This window comes from Pleurodeles waltl, chromosome 12, assembly GCF_031143425.1.
Source record: "Pleurodeles waltl isolate 20211129_DDA chromosome 12, aPleWal1.hap1.20221129, whole genome shotgun sequence".
In the NCBI taxonomy this organism is placed as follows: domain Eukaryota; kingdom Metazoa; phylum Chordata; class Amphibia; order Caudata; family Salamandridae; genus Pleurodeles; species Pleurodeles waltl.
In genome coordinates, this window is record NC_090451.1 from 657,612,296 (window position 1) to 657,624,840 (window position 12,545).

Below are 12,545 nucleotides of genomic sequence, written 5' to 3' on the forward strand. Positions count from 1 at the left end.
AGCTATAGCTAAAATGGCTACACAACAAGTGGATTGATCTTTGCAACAAAAGACAAAGACTCATTTGAACAGATATGAAGCCTTAACTCACATGAAATACCTCAGGGTGGAAAACGGACACTTGAACAATGTGTAAACAATGACTACCTGGAACTATGTAACATTTTATGCACTATAAAAAAATATTTTTGTATGTTACAATACATATGTGCACCACAAAATGAATCGAAATTCACTTAATAAAAAGTCAGTTGTTATTTTTTACAAAAAGACACAAAGGCCCTCATTCTGATTCTGGCGGGCGGCGGAGGCCGCCCGCCAGAATTCCGCCCTCCAAAATACCGCGCCGCGGTCAAAAGACCGCGGCGGGTATTTCAAGTTTTCCCCTGGGCTGGCGGGCGGCCGCCAAAAGGCCGCCCGCCAGCCCAGGGGAAAACGACCTTCCCACGAGGATGCCGGCTCGTAATCGAGCCGGCGGAGTGGGAAGGTGCGACGGGTGCATTTGCACCCGTCGCGTATTTCACTGTCTGCCAAGCAGACAGTGAAATACTTGTAGGGGCCCTCTTACGGGGTCCCCTGCAGTGCCCATGCCATTGGCATGGGCACTGCAGGGGTCCCCAGGAGCTCCGCGACTCCCCCTCCCGCCATCCGGTTCCCGGCGGGAGAACCGCCAGGAACTGGATGGCGGGAGGGGGAGTCGGAATCCCCAAGCCGTCGCAGCAAGCTGCGCCGGCTTGGAGGATTCCTGGGGGCAGCGGGAAACCGGCGGGAGACCACCGGTTTCCCTTTACTGACCGCGGCTAAGCCGCCGCGGTCAGAATGCCCCGCGGGGCACCGCCGGCCTGTCGGCGGTGCCACCGCGTCCCGCGGCCCTGGCGGTTCTATACCGCCAGGGTCGTAATGACGGCCAAAGTATGTTTTCATGTTCATTTTGCAAACGTTCACAGCGTCCTACAAACTAATGCCATAGGCATTATTGGAGCAATACATTTCTTCATTTGACCAATCAGTTAGGGAACCCATTTCATTTATATGTCATGTTACTGTCAGCACAAACCACTGTGCTACACATGCATGTTATCTTCACTGTCACAATGGTACCTGAATTTGGATGATCTTCCACAGAGTTAGTTCATAGAGGGCTCAAAACTTGCTCCCCAGTTGTCTGTCGTTGACCAACACCAGATCGTCCACACAGAGATCAGAGTCTCTGGTCCTCCAGCTTCAGCTGGCCTCCTGGTCGTCCTTTTTTTCCCACATCCCATAGTGATATCATCCACTTTAGCTTGTTCCCACTCCAGGCGGTGGGAAATAACATCCCCCACTGTTTTCTATATACACAGCTGACTTAGTGTGTACTCGTATGATGTGACGTGTCAAATAATACAACTGGAAAAACAAGTAGATAGCACGATTGACATTTTGATGCTCTGCCAGTACAATTCCAAAAACTTTGGTGAGAGTCCTCATTAATCTTTCTGCCTCCCCATTTCCCTGCGGCCGCCAAGGTATCGCTTTTGGATATTTTTACTAAATCTGTACTTTCTTGACATTCAAACGGGAGCCCATTAACCATTCTCAGTTTATGAAAATGCAGTGAGTTGCCATTAATTTTTAGAAGTGCTCTGCTGCCATGGTATTCACCACTTCGACCTCAGCATACGTGGAGTCGATAACTACTGAAGCCTACCACCCACTGGGGAGACTTTCAAAGTCAGGACTCACTCTAACCCATAAGAAATTTAGGATATCTTCAGTCATTACCAGTTCTAGAGGTTCTGGCCCACATACGGCATGGCAAGATAAGCAGTCTTTCACTCTTGCCTGCACCAGGCTGCCCACATAAGTAAACTACACTTTTGTGAGTACCCTAACTTATGTTTTCACTATACCTCAATGGACTGAATTGACCAGGCATAACACTTACAGTGCCAGATCTTGTGAGATAACAAATTGGTTGCCTCAGAGGAGACAGCCTTCCTATGAGAAAACAAGTTCATTCCTGATATTTTATAGGAATTTCAGGATCTGTCCGGTCTTTGTCTTGTGACATGGGAGAGTGCTAACCAGCTACTTTCATTCACCTGCCCGCATGGCTTGGTGCAATACTTGAAACAGGTTATTGGTGCTCATGGCAGTCACATTGTCTTCCATGGACATCAGGAGTTGGTGCAACCTTTCCATCACCATCCTAAGGTATTCCATGGTGTTCAATGCACTCACCTTTTTTTCTGTGGTTGCTTTCCACAGGTGCAATGGTATGAAGTCTGCCAGGATATGAAAGACTATGAAAAATGCATATCAATGTAACTGGAGGATTCCTTTCTAAATTCCGGGAGGAGGCTTAGAAGATTCTTGAAATAATGGCATGAGGGGCTTGTATTCAGTGCACACGGTGAACAGATGGCCATAAAGATGTACGTGAAAAATGACTGCTACAAAAGTAGATGGCAAAGGCTTCTCGTTCCAATTCTTAATAGTGCTGTTCCTTGGCTCAGTGCCCTACTGGCATAGGTCACTGCAGTACATTATCCGTACTCCTGCTTCCGCGACCCAAGGCCTACTATGGTCTTCTAGCACTTCAGGCAAGCACCAAGAAGTCATCACTGAAGTGAATGACTCCTGGCAGTTTGGACGGAACTTCACAGTTTGTGTTCTATTAGATCTCTGCTGCACTGGAAAATCCAAAATTCAGCCTCTCATTTCTTCTTCTAAGGCTCCATGTGTGTAAAAAAAAAAAATCATGGTATAGCATGAAGTGGTGTCAAGCATCTGTTGATGATATCCCGATTTAAGATCTTGAAAAACCAGCAAGGTGCTTGTTCATTATGAATTAAACATTGCATTTATCCAGTCATTTCTCGTTTGGACTGAATTTACTGAATGCCTTTTCAGTGACTTTTGAATAATGTTGCTCTGCTCTGAGTTTTGCTTGGTCACATATCATGAAGTGGTGTCAAGCATCTGTTGATCATATCCTGATTTAAGATCTTGGAAAACCAGCAGGCCTTGTTGATTTCACTCACTAGTTCCCCCATGGTTAGTGCGAGACGCTGTGATATACCGTTCCCTTTTAATAGCTTGATGCAGGACGCGTATGTCCATGGCAAAAGACCCCTTGATGGTGGATGCCCTTCACTAGGGCGTCTCCTTTTGACATCTAGCTCTGTGGCTGGGCATACGGTCATTTGCTTTGCCCTCTTGGTGCTCCTGAGCACCACGGCTAGCTTAGAATCCTTCCTGGGCCCTGTCCTGGGTTTCCCCACTAGCAGGCTCTCGTGAGATCTAGATCAGGCCTGGGATACGCGCAGGGATTGTTTTAGCGCTGGTGGCACCCAGTGCAACAATCATTTTTGGCACCACCCTGCCTCCTTGGTTTCCCTCGCTACCACTGGGCAAAGAGCCCTCCCTCATTTCTCCTTAGCCACTCTCTCACATCCTTTTAGTTTGTTTTAAAGCACTGGTAAAGGCAGCATTTACAAACAAGAATGTATACAAACCCTTGTTAGCAACATTAGGAATAGAGAATCAAAGACGAGGGGAAAAAACGTAACATCCTAACATATTTTATGCAAACTGCATGCAGCTCTTTGATGACAGTTCGGAACAATTACTGTTCTGTATTAGAGTTGTATCTTATGAATTGCGGCAGGGAAAGACTATGTGATAAAAGTAGTAATCCACTCAGCTATGCACACAAAATAGAAATCTGTGAATAAAACGGTATGCGTTCTTTGCAGCAGGCATATTAGCCCTCTCCGCTACTTTATGGCGATTCAAAAATGACACTGGACAAAACTCCATCTCTCTCTCTCTAGAAGGACCATTAGTCACAAGAGTTACTTTGACATTTTTGTTGCTGCCTGACAGCCGGATTTAAAAGGAACTCTGCAGCAGATTTTTTTAAATTGAAAGTTATTACTAAACACAGCCCTCTCCACCCCGGAGGTCATCAGCCCCCTTCCCATGTCAGTGCCCAGTGCGCCCGCACCAGTCGCACTGGCCTAAAGCTGGCCCTGGATATATAGTCAGGCTGTAGAGACCCGGCCCCGCCATGAAAGAAGGCTAGCACCCTCTACTGGGCTCAACGTGCAGTAGCAAGCACACTTCAACTGCATAGGTGACAGCGAGCAGCCACCAGGCGAGGGGCTGACACTTTCCGCACTGCCAATGTTGCATCGCCCAATGACTCTGAATAAACACGAGGCCAGACAGATGGATCATTCTCCAACAGTCCTTTTTGCAGCCTTTTATTATGTGTGACGTCAGCCGGGACTGTGCTGCATGTATGCCCTGGCACACATTCAAGACATCACAAAAGCCAAACTAAGGACTCTAACAAAAGGAATGAAAACATGAAATGCACGTGTAGGGCCAGTTAGGATGCATAATATGCCTTGCAGCATCCTATAAATGTGTCCCAGCAGTCAAAGTCTGCCAATCAAAAATGTAATTAGCTAATGCAGCGTTACGGGAACTCATTCTCACAAGGGATACATTGCTAACTCCAAAGGTGACGCAGATAAACTGGAATTCGCCCTGCCTGATAAATAACTTAAAATCAGAAGCACCAATAGGCTGACTGCTAAATCTGATGCTGTGTTACTCATGCACATTGCTTTAAACGGGCAGGTACTATTGGGTACTCACTACCTGCACTTCTCCAGTTTGGAAGGGATAGCGCAGACACTTCTAAGCACTGCTCCAGTGATTGTACTGGGAGAGCAGCGGCTGCTCTCAGCAGCAAAACTATACCCTGGGACAAGGAGCACCTGCACTTCGAGATCTCCATGACAACCACTGCTCATGCATTGATATCATCAAGCATATAAAACAATCTTCTGTGCACCCCTAACTTCGACTGTACCCCCGTCGCGGCCGAAAATCATCCGTCTCTTATTAAACGCATCAACTATTCATTAATGGCCCCTGGCCTCGTTTCAGGAACACTCCCTCCTTGTCACAACCGATCGTTAACATATGCTGATATCGCGATAGTCTTTTCCCGGGTTCTGAAATTACCCTTTTTCACTTCAAAGAGCAATTTCCGAGTCCGTCCTCTACCTACAAAGGTGTAAACTTTGCCTGTTCGCACTTCCAGGTCCCGGCCTTCCCTCAAACCTCTCCTCCCCAGTGCGCCCTCATCTCTTCCACCCTACAGCGCCTCGAGCCCCGCCTGCTGCTCCTCCCTCCCCGGTCGGTGCCCTCCACCTCCGCGCCTCTCCTCCTCAGAGACCTCCCTGTCCCCGGGGGTCTCTCCCCGGCCCTGTCCGACACACCCTCTCTCCCAGACCCGCCCCTCCGCCCCGGGCGCTCTCCCTCTCTCAGGCCTCACTCACCCTCAGTCTCCTCCCTCGCTGGGTTATCAAATCCAGTTCAAACTCAAAGGAACTTTATTGGCAAGACAGGCTGCACCACTCTTGCCAATTTAAATACGACACATGCAGAAGGGCCGGGACAGCCCCGTGCTCCCGCCGGAGCCGCCTCTTCGCAGCGCTAGGTCCGCCCTTTCCCTAGGCCGCTCCCCCCTTGTTCGTCCTGAGGCTTCCCCTGCCCCGGGTGCCACCTTCCCCGGCTCCCGCCTCCGCCCCCTCTCCTCCCAGGCCGCCCCTGGTTATTTCCCCCGGCGAGGACCCGTCCCGAGCCTTATTCTGTGTTCGGCCCTGACCGCAGCCGCCCTGCGCGGGACCCGAGGCGCTGCCAGACGGCGGGGGGCACCTGGGCACGGTGGAGCTGAGAGCGGGGCGCGGACAGATCTATACACCCGGGCACTGGCAGGGCTGGACGCCCTGGGACTGGCAGGATTGTGCCGCCGGCCACTGACAGGGCTGGGTACCAGGGACGCTGGCCGGCTGGACACACGGACAGACACACCTCTGTGCTCCAGGGCGCCACTGACAGGCCTGGACCCCTTGGCACAGATTGGCCTGGACCCCCGAGACCTCACCGGCTACGCTGGGCACTTCTGAGAGCATCACTGGCGGAGGCGCGTCTCAGACACCCTCACAGGACACCTGCACCTTGTACCGAGGACACGTGCGGGCATCTCTGCCTAAAGGACTGCATCACCCGTGAGCTCAGGACATCGCCTCAGTCCTGTGGCCAAGCAATGATGCTAAACTTAGCACTTCCGCGTTTTTGACAAAATGACACCCGCACCACGAGATTCACTGGGCAGCGACCGCACTGGTCCTACAGAAAACCTTTTTGAGGGACACCTGCCGTATCACCTTAGCTCGTAATTATTCCCCTCCGTTACCAACAGAACTGCTTCCCAAGAGCCCAGCGCCTAGCTCTTCAGTCCCAGTGCGTTCCACCCAGAGATTTTGCACTTCCACATCAGGCCCTCAACCCCAGGACCCTCCTCCGAGTGCCCCTGCGCATCCACACAGGGCCAATGAGATAACACTCTGAAACCCTTCCGCGCTCCATGAGACATTCTCATGGGTCGCCCGCACTTTTCCCCGACATTGGCACTTTCCACGAGCCCCTTGCACTCTTTTGTTATTTTTTGCCATTTGCACATTTTCCTGGAATGCTTGTGCTTCCTTTCGAGATCTCCGGCACTTTCATCCTGGCTCTCCTGAACGTCTATGCCGAGGTTCTGTCCTCCACAGAGGCCTACCACAAATCCCAGAGCTGCAGCTCCCCTGTCCGCAGGACCGCATCCTGTTGTAACTATATGAGGGATACATTGTAACAATTAAATCCCATTTGCAGCAAGTGTCTCAATCACCCAATATCCGTTAAGAGGGTATACACACGCCAAACGCTGCCCTATGTGAAATCTGTCTGACATAGCATAACTCCTTCCTAGAAGAGCAAATCGTAGTATTGAGAACTACAACCTAAGATTTCATACAACACAGTTGCAGGTCTTGGAATTTGTAACTTTACACTTTCGTACACCACAATAACCCCATCGTTGGAACTAGAGCGCCAGTAATCCAAGCATTAGTGTCGGAGCTGTGTCCCACATACTGTAGCCCATGTAATCATAGCAACTGTTGCCCCAGAAACCAACAAACCACATGTGCATCCAGGAAATGCAGACCCTCCGTCCCAGAGAGGACTGCCTCTCTCGCTGACCTACAACTGGTCTCGAAGAGCTAGTAGCCCTCCCACAGGGAGGGGGCTGCTAACACCAGTGCCACCCAATAAGTGTTTCTAAAGGCACATATTTAGCGCTTTACAGAGAGATTTGGGAAGGGAGAGGGCTACTGGTTTTTGAAATCAGGGTGAGCTAACCGTGGCTTGTCCTGTATACTCTGGGCCAGACACCAGGAGCTGCTCTTAGTATCTGGGTTTTTAAAGCAGCTGCCTCCCGCATTCTACGACTGGCGTGTAAGCCTATTGGACCAATGGCGGAGATGGCCTTTCGACTGTTTACCCTCTTCTTTCTGTGTTGTGGGACATCAGTAGGGCACCCTGAGACTGGAATGCATCCACCTGTGAACAGTGCCTCTGAGCAGAACGAAAGCCCAGCGCCTGGAGTGCGACATGGTCACCACTGGGCAGGTAAGAGCCTCTACTGCTGGTGCGCCAAGTGATGGAGCGGTGTCTGTGCATGAATGAGCGCACGCAAAGATTCATCCAGTTCTTAAAATGGAATAGCATTGAAAGAGATTGTGGCATCGCACAACCAAAGCACCACCTAGCTCGTAACTGCTGTGTAACTCCAGTAAGGCCACCTATCACTATGGTACATGATGTCCTTGAATAGCCTGTCTCAGCAACAAGAATGGGGTTAAATAATGAACCAAGTTACATATGAAGCAGTGATAAAAAGCACGTCATGAAAAAGTTTTATACCCAGATATAGGTCATGTGCTGTATGTGTCAAGGTATACAAGCTGCTCCTCACTGGTGAGGTTTGACTTGGTGAAAGTGGCTTGGGGTGCTCGTCTTGCAATTCAGAAGGGATGTGGCGTTGTAGTTCAGATGGATAGGTACTACTGGGGGTTACACTGGACATGCATATTGTTTTCTGCCTCTCTGAAGAGGGACAAACAGTGATGCTCTGGAATGAACCCACACAATTGCAAGTGACTGAGACGTTTGCAGGCATTCCACGCATCACCTGCTGTTTTAATGTGATATCACATAGATCCGACTGTTAATTGTATAGGGCGACCTCTTAGAGTTCAACTGATCATGTCAAAAACATAATGTATGACGTTTTCAACATGTTTAGTTTATTTCTGAAAATCCACTTTATAGTTTCAGACACCTGACCTTTTCCCCCTTCAAGAAAATAGACACAGCATTGCAACTCAAGGCCCTTATAAAAACAAAGCGTTGCTCCTACTGTCCTCCAAATCAGCTACTACATTTTAGAATGCATAGTTTGTTCTACTATGGTGGTTCTAGTACCACTTCTGTATTCTAAAGAGACCACCAGTGTCAGAGTGGAGTTTTGTACTCAACACATCTGTTGTTGCTTTTGTTGTGATGGTTTTTGTCTTTTGCAAAAATGTGCTTTGGTCTTTCTTCACTCTTGTGATCGACCTACCTCCTTAACCGGGGAGGGGGCCTCCTTCTTTCTCTCTCAGCATACTCATCATGCGGTGGGTGGGGGGGAGAAGGGCACATATGTTACCCTAATTTCATGGTTATGAGAGACACAAAAGAAGAGTAATCATCGGACAAGATTTCATATGTTCACCATATGTTCCTCCAACCAAACTTTATAAGGTGACCAGAATTTCCTTGACTTGGTAATCCCCATTAGCATGTCTATTTTAAATACATATCTCACTTGATCCAACTACTCTTTATAAGAGGGGGTGACCTTACCTACCCATCTTCTACAAATATCTCGTCTGGCTAATAATATAGCATGAAATAGCCACTAACCATTACACCCCTTGTTAGGTCTCGCCTGCTGACAGTGCTTGTGCTGTTGTTGCGAGGGGTATGGTTTACAGTAAACAGCTTTGAGGCTGCCCATTGCTTGCCATTCATTGGCTTCATTGCCACTCTTCTTTGCTGCCTCCTAATTGGCTATGTGTGGCAGTCATCACTTCCTTATCTTTCTGTGGAGGATGGACCAAGCACGGATTGATTCTCTTGATTAGTGTCCATCTGCTGCTCTGACTGTGATTGAGACATTATTTCTTCTTCAGCTCCCACCCACTCCTTCTCTGTGTTGCTGCCCCATTCCCCTACCCACTTCTTCTTCCCGTCCTTCTACCCGTACCCGTTGTTGTTACTTGGCCATATCCTCCACTTCCTTCTCTGTCCTTGCTTGCTGTCCTGTATAAAAAAAACGTTATGGCACAGCACCAGCGATGGCCACGTCAATTCACTTTTTTCTAACTTTAGCCATGATGTACAGTCACACTGCTGCCCAATATGGTCATTGAAGACTATTGGATTATAATCTATCCTTTCTCCATTGAGAGTAAAATGTACTCAGCTAGATTCTAGATGTATTTATCTACAGCGAAGCGGCTTCGCCTCTGCAGTTACACATAGTATTCCTTTTTGGGTGCTCCGAGAAATTCATGCCTCTTAATTAACTTACCTGCTAGTTAGCAGTGTGCTTTGTGTTTAATAGTCCTGTCCAGCTTTAAAGTAACATTAAATAGGTATAACTCTAACGGATAAATCCATAGAATTCCTATTACTCATTTCATCTCCCTATTCCTCAAATGGACGACCACTGCTTTCCTAATTATGGATCAGCTGACAGTGCAGTGCCTTACAAAAAAATCCCATCAATGAGGAGTTCAGGTCAGTGTATCATCAATGCTCTCTTTAGCAGGCCTCCCAGAGAAATTGACAGAGGACAGGCTGGCCTGGGTCTCAGATTTAGACACCATGTTATTTTTTTGGCATTTGATAAAGCTTGAATTGTTAGGAGACACCAAAGCTCTAAGTGGGGCCGATCTTTCTAGACCTCCAAGACAGCTTGATCGTCCCTTGGCCTGGTAATACCGTCACCAATGACCAATTTTTTAGGATATAGCAGATTTGCGCTACTTATTGTCTAGAATTTTAAAGACCTGTTTCTTTGGGGGAAGCTCTGTACCAGATTTTTGAAAACTTGAAGCCGGAATGTCCAGCTTGGTCCCTGGGGGATGGATCCCTGCCACATGTTCAGGTGCACTGTTGGCTATGTAAGCCATTAACGTTCATTATATGTAAGTTTATTGAGAGGGTGCATGGGCCTATTTTGGCTCTTGTGAATTGACTTAAGAAAAGAGATGAATACAACCGGGTGAACGTTATTATTTGGTTTTCAAAAGTGGGAAAAAGGGATTCATTGTTTGACATATGTATGTTCCATGGGGGAGAGTGGACCATATATTGCAGGTGAATGATTGTGCATCTGACACTGGCTCCCCTTAATCTGGATCAGAAGGATTGACATAGCAATCCTTTTGGTTGGTTGTCTGCTGAAAATAACCCCAGAGAGATCTCCCAACGGCTTTAAGTTTTGACTCCTGTGGCTTTTGTGTAACTCTACTGTGAACAGATTCACTTCCCAGCAATATTGTCATGAGGCAGAGAAAACCTCATTTTAACATTTTCATGCAACTGATGGAGACACATTGAGAATCGACTTTCTGTTTCTCTTATCGTGGAGACCTGGGACATGACAATAGCTTACTGTGGGTTTCGTGTTTCACAGGCGGGTGAATACAGTATTGTCAGTTGTCTTTTTTAGAGGTAGGTAAATAAGGATGCGTTGTGACCTTTTACTCATGCACGCATTTATTTATTTGTTTTATATAGTGTTGCGTGTCTAGTCGCGTTATTTTAGACTAAAGTGCAGCCAGAATGTTTCAGGTTTTGGATAAACCAAGAGGCACAACACAGTCTCCACTTCCACATTCAGATTTCTTTAGAGATCTGAACCTGAGAACACTAATTTCAATACTTGATTCAGTCATGAGCAAGCACACACACATCAGCCAGACATAGAAGTCGCTGGTGGAGCCGCCCTATTCACAGCACCACACCCCAGGTTTCTTACCTCTGATTCGCTGCACCCAGACCTTATAAAATGCAAGCGATGGGCCCCCGGCTAGAGTCCGTCTGGCAGAAGTCCAGGACAGACTTTCATCATCCGAAGGCAGGTGTGCGGCCGCCCTCAAACAAACCAGCTTTCTTTTCATTTGCCAGCCTGCACCTTCGGTGAACCAGTGGGCGGACAGGCCTAGTTTTTTTTTTTTTTTTTTTCCAGTTTAGAACGACGGTTCTGCTAGTTTGGCAATATTCACTCATTAATTTTATTTAATGGAGTTTTTGAGATGCTTCAGTCTTGAAACTCATCCGAGGAATACAGCAAATTTGCATTCACCAAGTCTTCCGTATGCCAGTGACTCTAAAAGCAAGCGCAGGGTACTGCAAGCTAGTGTCTCCCCACTCCTTGCGCACCCCACGCACCCCACGGTGACCATTTCCCTTTGCACAGGCAGCTGTGCGACCAGACACGGCCCCTTCCCTCCTCTCTCATCTGGGGGCCTTCGGCGACGTTAAAGGAAAAAGCACAACGTGTCAGGAACTGCATGAAACAAAGTGAACGTGTAATGGGTGAGCTCAGGGCCTGTCCGCCTTCAGAGGAGGAGACACTCCATTTAAGAAATAGCCTGGCGATTGCCTTTTATAATATACGTTTGCTGGGTTCGTCTGATAAGTTAAAAAAAAAAGTTAAGCACGTGTCAAAGATTGCATAAAAGATAATGAATAAGTGGAAACTTTTTAAACTGCGGATCTCGCAATGCAAAGTTTAGAATCAATAGGAAAGAGGGTACAGCTTCATTAGGTCCATATGTTTGAGCTGAAAACTTCAGCCAAGCAGCACTCAAAGAAGTCCAGATCACATGCTTCAAGACCGTGTTTGAGGGACAAAAATACTTTCTAGCCGCAAAAGCCAGCATCCAAATCAAAGTCAAGAAGTATTCCAGCCTCGGCAAAGCTTTGTGCATGCGCCGAATCCCCAATTTACAGCTTAACCAAATTGTAAAGCAAGTGTGTTCCTTGTTTTTACCAGGCATCGGAAATCAAAGTGCCTTGAGACAGTGAGGCTCGTGGTTTAATACACGTGCAGTAAATTGTGTGCATCCCAGTATCTAGCTCTTAAGGTTGTCAGATTTCTGCTACTGGCTTCTGGTCTTCTCACACCACATACCTTACATCTGAATCTACAAGATCCTTAAGGAAGAATTCAATGATTATCACAGATACTTGGATGGAAAACAACGGCTCAATCATACCACTCAAATCAAGGGGCCTGCAAGCCTAGACACCCAACGAAATGACTGCAACATAACACAGAAATGCACGAACATATTAGGTAACAGCACCTTGATGAGTGGTTTGCATCACACTGAAGTAGCTTGTGAGAAGAAGCCTGGTTTATCCCTGGTAACGCGCAGTCCAGAACCTGGACAAATCACTTAAAGCAGTGGTGAGAGCATGCCAAGCTTTTGTGATGTGGCCCGATCATTTTCCCTGTGTCACGAAAAGTTTGCTCTCCTGGCTCTCCTTCATGTAAAGTTCCACTGCTACATGTGTCCACAACCTTGCACTGGTTT

At 47.7% G+C, this 12,545-nt stretch overlaps 1 protein-coding gene across 4 annotated transcripts in view; it reads left to right on the plus strand.

Annotated features, from left to right (window-relative positions):
• Positions 1-5,648: 5,648 nt before the first annotated feature.
• The window catches only part of ADAM15 (ADAM metallopeptidase domain 15), a 163,262-nt gene continuing 156,365 nt past the window's right edge, over positions 5,649-12,545 (plus strand). For 3 of the 4 annotated variants that reach the window (XM_069218402.1, XM_069218403.1, XM_069218404.1), the window contains exon 1: positions 7,219-7,518. In XM_069218402.1, the coding sequence (XP_069074503.1) occupies positions 7,362-7,518 (157 nt within the window). In that variant the 5' untranslated portion in view covers positions 7,219-7,361. Of the gene's footprint in view, positions 7,519-12,545 lie in introns of all 4 variants that reach the window. The other variant, XM_069218405.1, reaches the window with a different exon arrangement.